General features: G+C 48.1%; 1 protein-coding gene across 8 annotated transcripts in view; it reads right to left on the bottom strand.

Annotated features, from left to right (window-relative positions):
- The window catches only part of LOC109865053 (transcription factor COE3-like), a 101,255-nt gene that overhangs the window by 72,318 nt on the left and 14,169 nt on the right, over window positions 1-14,768 (bottom strand). For all 8 annotated transcript variants that reach the window (XM_031797018.1, XM_031797025.1, XM_031797024.1 and 5 more), the window contains exons 3-6: window positions 14,330-14,393; window positions 13,182-13,237; window positions 9,299-9,372; window positions 4,563-4,631 (exon numbers count right to left, since the gene is read on the bottom strand). In XM_031797018.1, coding sequence (XP_031652878.1) covers window positions 4,563-4,631; window positions 9,299-9,372; window positions 13,182-13,237; window positions 14,330-14,393 — 263 coding nt within the window. The remainder of the gene's footprint in view (window positions 1-4,562; window positions 4,632-9,298; window positions 9,373-13,181; window positions 13,238-14,329; window positions 14,394-14,768) is intronic.

The raw sequence follows: 14,768 nt of genomic DNA, 5'->3' as shown, positions 1-14,768 counted from the left end.
ATATCTTTTCCCCACTGGTGAATTGGTTTATGGGCAACCCCGGGCCAGTGCACACTCCCCTCCCACCCATCACATCAGCCATGCCCCACCCTGGGCACCCGCTGGAGGCCCTGGCTCCATGGAATCACCCAGACGGATATTACCACAAGCTGTGAACGCTAGGACAGGTAGCGAAACAACCCTTCTGTTCCCCACCGCCTGCCAACAGGGTGACTTGCCAGCTTCAGAGCCCCCGTGCAACAGAGGGAGAGTGAAGTGTGTTATACTCACAGAGCCTTCAGGTTTTAAGGGACTGGAATGCACTCCTCTGAATGGAAAATGGAGGATGATTGTTTAATGGCAACATCTGTATTTGAATAAATCGCTGGAGGAGATTCCGCCTCCTTGAGGAAAATGCAAAGATTCATTAACAAGTTGGAGAGTCATACGGGGTGGATATGAATATTACATCTCCTCAGAGAAGCAAAGCAAAATGTGTTCACGCCAAATAGAGGTAAGAACAATAACATGTTTTTGTGGGAGCTTAGTTCACCAGAGGCAACTAGTGGTATCATGTTATCCCAGGGTAAAGTGCGATCGTGGCTATAGTTGTATGGTATTTATATTAGGGGAGCTGCAGTGTGTGTGTGTGTGTGTGTGTGTGTGTGTGTGTGTGTGTGTGTGTGTGTGTGTGTGTGTGTGTGTGTGTGTGTGTGTGTGTGTGTGTGTGTGTGTGTGTGTGTGTGTTGTGTGTGTGTGTGTTGTGTGTGTGTGTGCCTGTGTGTCTGTGCCTGTGTGTCTGTGCCTGTGTGTCTGTGTGTGTGTGTGTGTGTGTGCGTAGTTTGGAATAGATACCCTGCTGAAAGGCGAGAGGGGTGAACCACAAACACTGGCACTGATATTTCCCTCTTACCCTGTGGAGCAGTCGTCAAGGTCGTCTGGGCTAACCCAGACACAAACACATAAATACATGAGCACACACCGAGTAGTAGACGAGCTACAGTACTAGGAGTAGGGTAGAGTGGCTATCTACTGTATATAGTGATGAATTAAGAGGAAGAGAAAACAAATGACTTCATGTTGAGTTTTTGCATCACTTAGCAGAGCCAGAGGGGTGGCAGTCATTGATATGATTACAGTACTGTAAACACACTGCAGGTACCTCTCACACGAACACACACACACACACCTCACAGTGTCAAATGACCTAATTTCTCCTGTCCCCAGTGCTAGTTCTGCCACCATCAGTTCTCAGATCAAACAAGTCCTCTCTCTCTCTCTCTCTCTCTCTCTCTCTCTCTCTCTCTCTCTCTCTCTCTCTCTCTCTCAGACCATTTTGCTGTTGGTTCCTGAAAGTCGTGAAGAAGCAGTGGTAGACCGTCCCACCTTGTGTGAGGGACGGGATACACTGAATAATTGAACCAGAAGACCAGGCCACCTGCAGGAGCTTTCAACAGTCCCCCATCCATATTTTACACCTACACCACTGTCTCTGACCCCCCACTCCCTGAACATACACACACACACACACACGCACACACGCACACACACACACGCACGCACGTACGCATGCATGCAAGCACACACACACTGTGTCTCATCCCCCCCACCCATCGCCCCTGAAATACCCTAACGACAACACCAGACCAGGTGACCCTCATAATGCCTATGTGATAAAAAGCCATTAAAACAATGTCTACAAGTGAGCAACTGTCTTCAATAACATGCATAAAGCCCAATGCAAAATCATGTAATAGCACTTGCACCCATAACCTGTCTCCTAAAAACATAACCCCGGACAAACGACCCATAAAACCTGGCAACCCCTTCCTCTCTCTCGGCCCTGACTCATCCCACTTCCAGAACCTCATTTTTTTCCCCCTTTCAATTTCTACCCAGGCTGTGCCGAGTAATGTCCTGCTTTTATTGTAAATCTATACTCTTAATCTGGCGGGCTCCCATGTGCTCGCTGGTCGATCAATAGGCTGTGATTGCTGGGAAGGATCCGGAGAGGCTGATAACCCCATCACCCCCAGCAGAGTTAACCCTCACTTGTAGCGGTCAGTCAGTCCAGCCCTGAAAACGTGCGTACACGCATCCACACACATAAATATTGGTGATTGCTAATGACGTTGTCTGTGTCCACACGTTAACAGAAGTCTGCACCTGATAGATGACATTCCTTTACATCTCTAGTCTATTGATGAGCATATGAAATATGAGGGGGTTTTAATATATATGTCAGGATTTACTTCCAAGAGAGCTTGCATAATACCCCTACAACCGATACAACGAATGATGGGCAGCTTCGCGAGTCACTCATAAAGAGCAACCGACACCAAGAGGAACGGCCCTAAACAAATGTCCATTGACAGACTGTAGGGGATGGCTAGTGGTTCGTACTGTAGAACAGATCATGGAGAGCTGTGAGGGGTGGGGGAATGAAGGAACGTTGAATGGTGAGGGCGCCTCTTTCCATCTCCCATGTCCCTCGCCACTTAACCCCGAGAGAATGACATCAAGAGCACCAAATGGTCCTAGTGGAAGTGGGTGAGGGAGGGAGGGAGGGAGGGAGGGAGGGAGGGAGGGAGGGAGGGAGGGAGGGAGGGAGGGAGGGAGGGAGGGAGGGAGGGAGGGAGGGAGGGAGGGAGGGAGGGAGGGAGGGAGGGAGGGAGGGGAATGGTGGGGGGGCATGTCTCCCATGTCCAGCAGGCAGGCCCATTATGGTAAGAGGGTGAAGGGAGAGGGGGAAGATAGGGGGAGACAGAGGTAGATTAGGGCCAGTGAGGTCTATACTGGGTAATTAGCCACTGGTCCCCCAGTAAGCTCTGACAGTCTCTGAGAATTTATGGTCCCACTCGGGGAACTGGCCGGCCATCTAAATGCAATATTAGCTTGTAATAACACCTGTTTAAAGGCCCGCAACCCAATATTTCACCCCGGCCCTTTGGCGCTTTCTGCTTGCTTCAGCAGGATTCTCCCCATTAAATGATAGCACTAGATACAAACTGCTTCCTGGTTTTAGATGGAGGGTCGACCTCAGAGCCCAACCAACTAAATGTACCCATCCCTTATGCTGTTTATAGGGGCAAGTGTGTATGTCCAATGTGATATGTCACAGAGAAGGCATGTAAGACATTTTAAGGCAGGAGTAATGCAGAGTCAATGATGGCAAGAGAAAAGAGGACACTGTCACCAAACACTCATAAGATTGTTTTCTGAATGAAGTTGCTTCAATATCATCATTATATAGTCACTATACAGGGAGTGTGTGTGCGCTTGCATGCATTTGATTATGTGTGTGTGTTAGTGTGTGTTAGTGTGTGTTAGTGTGTGTGTGTGTGTGTGTGTGTGTGTGTGTGTGTGTGTGTGTGTGTGTGTGTGTGTGTGTGTGTGTGTGTGTGTGTGTGTGTGTGTGTGTGTGTGTGTGTGTGTGTGTGTGTGTGTGTGTGAGAGAGAGAGATAGAGCGTCTGCATGTGTGCATGTCTCTAAGCGGGGAGGGGGGCATGAATTGACAGCAATAACTGCTTTACAGTGGCGACTGATGGGGGTGATTTGCATCGCTGGTCACCAATAGCAACCCTCCACCCACCCTGCCACCCTGGCTAACTGATTTATCTGTTGGTTTAAGGAGCTTGAGATGGCGTTCCCATAAATCCTATACTTCTTAATAGGGCACTAAAATGCAGTGATACAGGCCGTCGACCACTAAATCAAGAGCCGGGCTTGTCGCTGGTAAACACTTCGGAATTGTTTGGGAGGGGTATAACGAGCGTGGCGATGTTGGGGTGACCACTGACACACACACACACTCTAGTTGATGATGTGGCACAGGGACATTCCTGCAGATCTCTACCCTAGGATTGGCCTGTTGGGATTTCAGAGTGAATGGATATGTATTTGTGTGATGCATGTGTTTGTGTGTGGTATGTAGTCGTGCGTGTTAGTGTGTGTGTGTTGAAAGTAGCGTCGTTGTGAAGATATATGCTAGAGATATGACTAGAGGAAATAATATGCGATCTGACCCTGATTCCTGAAAACACAGCGTGACACGATCTCTGTGGCTTTGGACTGCAACACCTATCAAAGGCACCCCATGGCAACAAGAGGTGAGAAGACGTGTGTGTGTGTGTGTGTGTGTGTGTGTGTGTGTGTGTGTGTGTGTGTGTGTGTGTGTGTGTGTGTGTGTGTGTGTGTGTGTGTGTGTGTGTGTGTGTGAGTGTGAGTGTGTGTGTGTGTGTGTGTGTGTGTGTGTGTGTGTGTGTGTGTGTGTGTGTGTGTGTGTGAGTGTGCGTGGGTTTTGACTGTATGTGTGGGTCACTGGTTTCCGGGCTCCTAGCTCTCCTGTCCCTGGCCATTCTCCAAGCTCAGTCTAACGAGCCAACATGGATTTGGTAATGAGCTCTGTGCCCTCGGAGGCCAATACTGTCCTTTTGGAGGAGGTCACTATAACCCAGCCAGCCTGACAGGCCCAATGATACAGACACAACCATGAAGACCTGGTCCTGCTCACCTGCTTGGGCCCACTGTCAAAGTTGTTCTACCGGTGAAAGACAGACGGAGGGTACAAAGGTGTCCTTACCTGTCAATGATGACCGGGTCAGAGGGCGTCTCATTGCGGTTTCCACAGCTCTTCTTGTCACAACAACGACTAGGGGAAAAAGGAAGACACAAATGATTATCATACTCACGTTTACTAAAAAGATTTACTGTCATTTGTTGCTATCATTTGTTGGACTGTCTCTGGTAACAGTGGGCATACCGCCAGCATGCTATGGAGTCAGGGAGGAACCATGTACAATCTGCTGAGTGTCAGGCACGTTGCCCTGCCCTTCTTCTCCTCCTCACCCCTCTGTCCCCAGAACCCCCGTCCCCCCACCTTGACCCACGATCCAGCTGGGCAGGGGTCCAGCCAAGGTCACTCTCATTGACTTGTTGACAGTTTGGACAGCGCCCAGTGATGGCCCAGCCGGCCCGGTGCTGAGCCACCTCCCTCTCTCTCCATCCCCTCCACTCGTCCATCCTGCCCCCCGTGCCATCACCATGGCCACCCTGGTCTTTCCCAGGTCTGTGGTGGCATGCCGTTTCAGAAGGGGGTCTGAATTCAGCCAAATGTGCTCTTCTGTGGTGGTTGGTCGCCATGCAATGGTGAACAATGACGCCTCGTGACCACCAGATGCATCAAACTCTTTGCGTTCTGGTGGAAGTCTTTCATTTTCAATGGAGCAGTCCGCAACGCTACATTGGGGGTGCCACACTAGGCCGCGTGCTTCAATATGTTCAACTTGTGCATTGCTTTACCGTGCGATGATTAGCTGGCTAGCTTTTAGCTGGATGAAAAGTGAGGCACATGCGCGTAAGGAAAATGTGGGCCAGACATCCGGCCAAACAAAAATGCATATTGCATCTGGTGGACATTGGGTGTAGGGATTGTTTTCCCATTCATTCGGATTGAAGCTAGCGTAATGATATTGTATGAACTGAAAGAGGGGCTTTCGTTCACACAATGCTTTGTTGGTAGTGGAACTATGTTCTAGTAGTTAGCAGTCCATTTAGTGATAATTACATTGGATTCAGAACATTTATTTAGATTCAACATATGCATTTTGTACATTTATGTTCAAAATCTGTTGTTTCATGTAGTGACTAAAATGAAATTGGAGTCCTGATTCTGCTGGTTGTTACAATAACTTAGGTCCCATTTTAAATATAAATGTGTTATCCTAAAGGTAATTGAAACAAACCCTCTTATTCTTAAAAATGAATCATATTGCATGACCTGCTGAGGACCAATTATGCTTACATACTCACCCCATGCTGTCATGAATCAAATTGCCATTTGACAAACAAGCTTCAAATCGAGCCACCGAATGCCAAATGAACCCAGTTTATAAATCATTTATCACATTGTTTGATCTGTAAGTAGAAGAAAAACAAACTGAGCACTGTTTTCTTGCCTGGTCTTTGTGTGTGTGACTGTTGCCATAGAGCGTGCCACAATAATTTATTCCCACAGCTACTTGGAACCATTAGCAAAGTTCCAGGAGACCAATTAGCATTGGAAACCCAATGGTGCTGCTGTGGTGACAACCTCCTCAAACTGAGAAAGAAGTGTTATAAACAAACTGGACCCCAGGAGCACTGCCGGGCCCCTCGGGGGACCCGGCGCCCTTCGCACACGAAAACAAACCTTGGCTGAGCGTCCACAATACCGCCTTAATGACGTTTCCCCCCGGGCCCGAGCAGGCTAACACCCCGGCTAGCTAATGACTGAGAACACAGACCAGTGAGTCAGATGAGCCCCACAAGACAACAACACTGGATATCCAGTCAGTGTTACTATGGTTCCTTCAGCTACAGCCGAGATATAGTACAGGATATCCAGTCAACGTTACTATGGTGTCTTCAGCTACAGCTGAAAAATAGTACTCAAGCCATGAGCCTGAGCATGGGCAGTGCTGGTCCAGCGAGTTCCACAGCACAGAAACAGAGGCCAAAATCACAGATACTGTAGCCTACTTGAAGATTTGTCGATATAGCTAAAAAAGGACCCACACCGGATCAACAATAAGAAGTGAGCCTGGCGTGCCAGTTTTAGCCCCAGATAGGCACCATGCCTTGGTCAATAGCATCATTACCATTGGCTCTCCAGCCGGCCAGGCCCACTTCAAATGATCCCCACAAGTGGAATCTACTTAAGCACCAAACCAGGTTGTCTCAGCATTGTTCGAAGCTGAACTATCAGAGTTTAGCTTTAAAAAACAAGAGAAGCCTTCAAAGGCTCCCTGAGGAACCTGAAGACGGGCATCAGAGGGAGGGGGAACAGAGCCAGTCTGTTGGATCACAGGCCTGTGATAAGATGCGAACACAGTGAATGGCTGTCAATGGAAGGCTGGTTTTCAAAGGGCAAGTGCTGTAATTACCCAGCCCAAACATGAGGTCCATGGCCAGACCTAATCATATGCGGTAGCCAGGCAGGCAGGCAGCCGGCTTGGCTGGGAGAGGACGCCCGTGGCAAGCCTTTCTCTCTCACACGGCGTGCCTTCTTCTAGCCTGGCACCGGGGCTAGTGCACAGAGCCCAGTCCATGGTACAGTCCTCCGATGACTGGCCCATGCCAACTGACTACCACACAGCCCCATTTGGTGATTTTGGAAGAGCTGGTCTCAAATGAAAGAATGGGGGAAATGCTGCGTTGGTATCACGAGCCAATGCAAGTCACATTAAGTGGAATGTAGTGACAATTAAATCCACTTAGTAATCAACTACTGACATATTTAAAGGAAAGATTCACCTATTTTGAATGCCTCTGAGTGATGTTCTATCGATTCCCGGGGTAATTTCCTGTTTTCATGTGCCGTAGATGCAAAACTCGGCACACTGTATTTCTGCCTGCTTTACACAGGAAAACATGAAATGACCCAGGGAACCCGATAGAACATCGCTCAAAGAAGCACAAAAACTATATAACGTTTCTTTACGTTAACATGTTTGTGTATGTCAAGCAGTGATATTTTGATGCTTAAATAAAGGCCTTTTAAAACACTGTAAATAAAAGGGCTACGCAAAGTTCCGTACAAGTTCTTCCATTTTGATCCTACAATCTATAACTTTGTCATGTCTATCTAATTAACAACTAACAAACTTGTTGAAAATCTTTTCAATTGTAAAACCTCTCAGGTGGTTCAGTGCTTTTAACTCTAAGATGAGAAAACTCCTCTGTCTTCAGAGAGTTCTAGAAAAAGGTACAAGCCTCCAAGCAGAACTAGCATGTGCCACCACCAGGGACCACATGGCCATGCCTGAGCAGGTCCCTACCAGCTGCTACAGTATACTTCCTCTGCAGGTTGAGTGTGTTACTTTATACAGCAGCGAGCCAGGTAGCAACACCAGGCAGGACTAGATAAAGACACCTCAACCACCACGTCCCTGTCACCTGGGAGACAGAAGGGGAGATAGAGATAGATGAAGAAAGAGAGCGTGTCTCTCCTCCCCTTCTCATTAGCCAATGGGAAGACGCCTTTCATCAGGGGAATGATGGTTAATAATCGCACTCAATCACTTAATGACCGACGCCGAGTAGAACCGTCATTATGAAAATGAAGCCTCGTATCCGAGGGGGGGGTCTCCAAGGAAGAGACAATGGGTCCGTCTCTCAAAAAATTCCTCGCATCTTCGATATCAACCGTTTTCAACGGAATTTAAAAAACAGTGAATGTCAAATCAGCTTTGAAGCGCGAAACAAGATGCATGAGATAACCGTGAAATAGCCCTCAGATAAGACACGATATGGTTTCCCCAGCTAGGTCATAACATTAGTACGATAATGACTAAAAGCCTTCCTTATTCATTCAAAATAACAGACCGCTGGTTTCCATGGTGGGACAAATCATCATTCATCCGGCACTGTGAGAACTTTAAGAAACACCCAACTGAATGTTTCTTTGTTTCTGGACCTGTAAATATTTTTTTATTGATCCAACCAATCAAAAAGTGGCTTCTCACAGTGCTATGAGAATGCTCTTGCGTCTTACCCCAGAAACTTCCAGATTCAGGTTTTGCATGAATTGCTCTTGTTTACATAGCAAAATAATACATAGGCAACTGGGTTCCAACAGTGATGACTGAGTCAGTGGAAAAGACAAAAGGCAGAGTCGACCTCAACCGCCTCCTCCTCCATCTTCTTTTTAGTGTACCCAGCTGAGGCTTCTTGTGGGCCAAGGCGTGAAGCTCCTCAACCCCCCAGCGTCCAAGGCGGGACACACATACTTCCTGTATTGCATAATTAACACTCACTCCTACCAGGCTCCAACCAACCCCCCTACAGACCTGTTCCCAGCCAATCTCGATCAGAACACACACACATAACCCCCCCCCCATTAACATGGGCCCCCATCCGGCGGACACACAGTGGGCAGATAAGTACTCAGCATGGTCTTCAATCCAAATATATTTATTTAATGAGGACAACTTATAGGGCTGTATAGTGAGATGCATATAGCACGAAAAGGTATACCTGGAGCCCAAAAATATAGAGGAATTAGGAAGCTCCTTCATGTATGCAATTCACTGATTTTGACCAATTTAGACATATGGAAGTCAGCCAGACTAGCGGGCTGAGGTAACCTTGAGCCTTGTGATGATCACTTAAAGTGAAAGTTCACCCCAACATAAATGTTTGCCAGGAAATGGCCTGGAGTTAATAATATGTGTACGTAGATTCTGCTATATGAACCAGAATTGATTTTGGGGTGGCGTATCCCTTTAAATGCTGCATGTTCCCCTATTGGTTAGCAGTGGATTATAGAGTGGCACTCACCTGCACATGATCTCGTGGGTGAGAAGGACGCGGCACATCTCTGGGTTTTTGTCTTGGCCCTCGTAGAGGATCGCCTGAGGAGAAGAAGAGAGCAGCAGGTATTAATGTGTGTTTAGCCTTATGAGAATCGTACCAAGTATTTTTTGGGTCACTACTCAAACTTGTGCTTGCCCTGTACAATTCCTGATCATAGCCCTGTAAAGGTTCTGACTACATATTATTGGAAAGGCTTTGTGCATGTGTTAGTTATCAGTGCCTGCTAAATAACTACAACAGAAATGGATGACATTTTATTAGAGTAAGTCCCACTGTAACTACGAGGTAAAAAACAGCTAAAACAGGACTTTAAAAAAAAAGTATTGCTCAACCCCGCCCTGTGCAACTGGGTCCTGGACTTTCTGATGGGCCGCCCCCAGGTGGTGAGGGTAGGAAACATCATCTCCACCCCGCTGATCCTCAACACTGGGGCCCCACAAGGGTGCGTTCTCAGCCCTCTCCTGTACTCCTTGTTCACCCATGACTGTGTGGCCATGCACACCTCCAACTCAATCATCAAGTTTGCAGACGACACTACAGTGGTAGGCTTGATTACCAATAATGACGAGATGGCCTACATGGAGGAGGTGAGGGCCCTCGGAGTGTGGTGTCAGGAAAATAACCTCTCACTCAAAGTCAACAAAACAAAGGAGATGATCGTGGACTTCAGGAAACAGCAGAGGGAGCAGCCCCCTATCCACATCGACGGGATAGTAGTGGAGAAGGTGGAAAGTTCCTCGGCATACACATCACGGACAAACTGAAATGGTCCACCCAAACAGACAGCGTTGTGAAGAAGGCGCAGCAGTGCCTCTTCAACCTCAGGAGGATGAAGAAATTTGGATTGTCACCTAAAACCCTCACAAACTTTTACAGCTGCACAATCGAGAGCATCCTGTCGGGATGTATCACCACCTGGTACGGCAACTGCTCCGCCCACAACCGTAAGGCTCTCCAGAGGGTAGTGAGGTCTGGACAACGCATCACCGGGGCAAACTACCTGCCCTCCAGGACACCTACACCACCTGATGTCACAGGAAGGCCTAAAAGATCATCAAGGACAACAACCACCCGGGCCACTGCCTGTTCACCCCGCTATCATCCACAATGCCACTTTATATAACGTTTACATACCCTACATTATTCATCTCATATGTATATACTGTACTCTATACAATCTACTGCATCTTGCCTATGCCGTTCGGCCATCACTCATCCATATATTTTTATGTACATATTCTTATTCATTCCTTTACACTTGTATGTATAAGGTAGTTGTTGTTAGATTACTTGTTAGATATTACTGCATGGTCGGAACTAGAAGCACAAGCATTTCGCTACACTCACATTAACATCTGCTAACCATGTGTATGTGACCAATAAAATGTTATTTGATTTGATTATTAATAGGAGGCTAGACTGAAGAGATGGAGAGGGCCATTGACAGGGCAGCCCTTCTGTAGTGGAAGGCCACGTGCTGTAGAACGGCCAGGCCGGTCCTCCACCCGTCCACTCCTGCACCCCTCCCAGACAGATGGCCGTGCTAGGCCCCGTAAGAGACATGCCACCTCCTGGGCATCCTTCACTTGGAGCTGTCATGTCGGCCCTGGATGACGAATGACCACTGAGAGGAGCTGCTCCCTCCTTCATTCTCTCTATACGTCCGCTGCCGGAGGGATGGAGGGATTGCTTTATCCCACTCCTTTCACTCACCCAATGACCTAACCCTACCTCGTCCACCTAGGTGGTCAGTTGCCCCCGACAAGCACGGACGCACGCACACACACACACATACACACACACATACACCCCAAGGGGACAATACTTTTAGGATAACGACCACTTCTGCATTATTGATTCCTCCCAGCCTCCCTTCCTCTATATTAAAATCGTCCAATTTCGCCAGAAGGGGTGGGGATTTCGATGGGGACGAGAGAATGGGAGTGGGAATGTGTGTGAGGAGGAGGGAGGAGAGAAGATGTGGGGGGTATCGGGTCGATATTTATACATCATAATTTCTGATTCAAGTAGCCGCTCCACCCCCTGGAGCTAGTCTAAGAGTTTTCATGGCGGTGTGTGAGTAATACCACCATGTCAAAAAAGGTCAAGACTCAAGATTCAGCTTTTTGGAGGATGACAGGGCAGATTGAGGGGAGATATCAAACAGATATATTTGCCCAAACATTCACCATTAAAGCGAGATTATTTGTATTCCTATTGTGTGCCACATACCGCCTTCCAGGTAAATGCATTCCATACATTATTACAGCTGAATTTGCCAATAGGAGTGTCTGAGAAGAGGCTTCTAACACACAACAGCCAATCAATAGACGCGGGCCCCCCACTGGCAGCTACAGGGCTGCCTGTCTGCAGGAGGACACACTACAGTATGCAAAGTCTGCATGTCTGTCTGTCCAAGTCTAGGCAGGAGGGAGGGATTTGAGTGGCGCACCCGTGGTAGAAATCTGCTCGTGTTGTTGTCAGGATTATTGTCTCCAGCGCGCCGTCGCTGTAGCACATTAAGGGCTATTGATTGGTTTCCGTGGCTGACGCTTTGTCGAGGACCTGGTTGCCGCATCGATCTGTGACAGCCTGACATGGCGACACAGGGAGGGCCTGATGGGCTGGGGATAAGGAGGGCCTGGTGGGCTGGGGATAGGGAGGGTAGGTGGGCTGGGGATAGGGAGGGCCTGGTGGGCTGGGGATAGGGAGGGCCTGGTGGGCTGGGGATAGGGAGGGTGGGTGGGATGGGGATAGGGATAGGGAAGGCCTAGTGGGCTGGGGATAGGAAGGGCCTAGTGGGCTGGGGATAGGGAGGGCCTAGTGGGCTGGGGATAGGGAGGGCCTTGTGGGATGGGGATAGGGAGGGCCTAGTGGGATGGGGATAGGGAGGGCCTAGTGGGCTGGGGATAGGGATGGCCTAGTGGGCTGGGGATAGGGATGGCCTAGTGGGCTGGGGATAGGGAGGATGGGTGGGATGGGGATAGGGATAGGGAAGGCCTAGTGGGCTGGGGATAGGGAGGGCCTAGTGGGCTGGGGATAGGGAGGGCCTGGTGGGCTGGGGATAGGGAGGGCCTAGTGGGATGGGGATAGGGAGGGCCTAGTGGGCTGGGGATAGGGAGGGCCTAGTGGGCTGGGTATAGGGAGGGTGGGTGGGCTGGGTATAGGGAGGGCCTAGTGGGCTGGGGATAGGGAGGGTGGGTGGGGTGGGCTAGGGATAGGGAGGGCCTAGTGGACTGGGGATAGGGAGGATGGGTGGGATGGGGATAGGGATAGGGAAGGCCTAGTGGGCTGAGGATAGGGAGGGCCTAGTGGGCTGGGGATAGGGATAGGGAAGGCCTAGTGGGCTGGGGATAGGGAGGGCCTAGTGGGCTGGGGATAGGGAGGGCCTAGTGGGCTGGGGATAGGGAGGGCCTAGTGGGCTGGGGATAGGGATGGCCTAGTGGGATGGGGATAGGGAGGGCCTAGTGGGCTGGGGATAGGGAGGGTGGGTTGGCTGGTGATAGGGATGGCCTAGTGGGCTGGGGATAGGGAGGGTGGGTTCGCTGGGGATAGGGATAGGGAGGATGGGTGGATGGGGAGGAGTATACAGTACAGTGTGTGGTGGAGCCAGGTTGCTACATTGGTGTCAGCTGCCCCTATGTCTTCTAGTCTGACTGGTCAAGACTAATTCTTTGCCACCGGGGTACAGTAAATTGATAGTACTTTAGCTCAGCAGGTGAAATGACTGAAGGTTGTCTGTGTTCATGGGTTCAAATCCCAGAACGGATAGGTTTACTCATGTTACATTATGTACAAAATAGGTGGTGGGTTGCAGTATGATTTGCAGTGTAAGGAGAATGCTCACCACTTTGGTCATGGAGTCTATCAACCGTACAAACAGATCTTGTTCTGTCCTGATGCCTGCAAAACACAACACAAATATGTATTAGATGTCCTGCAATTACAATGTAATAATACATGACACCAATATGGTATGTTGAAATGTTAAGTTCCATTGACAGAATAACCATTTTAAGGTCATCTTACTCTGTAAATCATTTGCATAGAAGTTGCCGTGTGGTTTGGCCAAATGAAATGTCTTGAGCAACAACAATATAAACATCAGCCTAAAATGCTAATTCACTTCTTGCACAGAGAGAATAACATAAAATACTGATATCGAATAATGTCTTCTAAATGAATTTGGTTATTATTTGTGTCCCCATCCCGTATTTTATGTTTTCTGTCGTGCTTGTAGACCAAGATTTTCTATTGTAGACCAAGATTTTCTCATGTAGACCAAGATTTTCTCATGTAGACCAAGATTTTCTCATGTAGACCAAGATTTTCTAACCCCCCTCAGCAAAAGTCTGTGCTCCTGAGTTTTTTTATTATTTATTGCGTTCCCGGTTGCAACTGCCGAGCTCTCCTCGCTCCCGCTGCCTTTTCCCTCTAGGATAACATTATCACTCACAAACAAATTAAACATCAGCCATGATTGCTTGTCTTTTATTAGCTATGCAACAGAGCGTAAATATGACATAAACATGACAGGGTTATTCAAAAAGGATCATGGAAAACTGCTAGTTGTTGCCTGTAATTGTGTCAGGCTTCTGTGTTTTCTCACCGTTTCAGTGTGCTTGAAAAATATATATACTACATATTTAGGTTACTGTTGAATTGTACAGAACACCAACCAGTTGAGTCTTCTGTCTCCTCTCACGATATGGTCTCAAAACAAAATCCATGCCAACCGGTCGAAGCAGTACGCTTTCAATGAGCACAGATCAGTGTTAAAATTTCAAGTATTTTCCCTGATGACCAAAACAGACTTTAGGATCTGGTGGTCGTCAAGTACTATTCCAGATGTGATAAGGATTATCACTTATGTTAGTGTTGTCTTTTTTATTTCATGTTGTTTTTCCTGGAAGTGATAAAACTAATCTGTCCACAGAGAGTAGTGAGAAGAGAGAGAACTCTGCAATATGTTTGGAGGGATTATCATGGTCTTACCGTTACTGTAAAGGAGCTGTAGCCTGTAATGGATGCCGTTGTTGGTCTTCTCTCCATTGTACTCCTGAGAGAGTCAAAGACAAGCACAGAAAATGATCAAAATGTCTCGCAGCTTTTGAGGTGACACCCCGAACCAAAGGCAACCCACTGCAACCCACTGCTGTCTTGTACGTAATCAAATATATCAAAAAACAAAATGAACCAACTGGAAAAAGAAGGAACTATGCCTTCCAAATCTACGCTCGTCTGACTCAATCTACTCTTTCACTGAAAATGTCCAACGAGACCAACGCCCCAGTCCTAATCCAAGCAGATGCCACAAGTCCTGATCTCGATCCCAACTCCTATGTCACAGGGACTTCCCAGACTAATACTGCATCCACAAGTAGGGATCATCTGAAGAGGAAACTTACATCCCATAAGAGGCCAATGGACCAAC

The sequence above is a fragment of the Oncorhynchus kisutch genome, linkage group LG19 (genome assembly GCF_002021735.2).
Source record: "Oncorhynchus kisutch isolate 150728-3 linkage group LG19, Okis_V2, whole genome shotgun sequence".
Classification (NCBI taxonomy): domain Eukaryota; kingdom Metazoa; phylum Chordata; class Actinopteri; order Salmoniformes; family Salmonidae; genus Oncorhynchus; species Oncorhynchus kisutch.
Note: the sequence above shows the minus strand (reverse complement) of the source record. Positions and strands in the feature narration are given on the sequence as shown.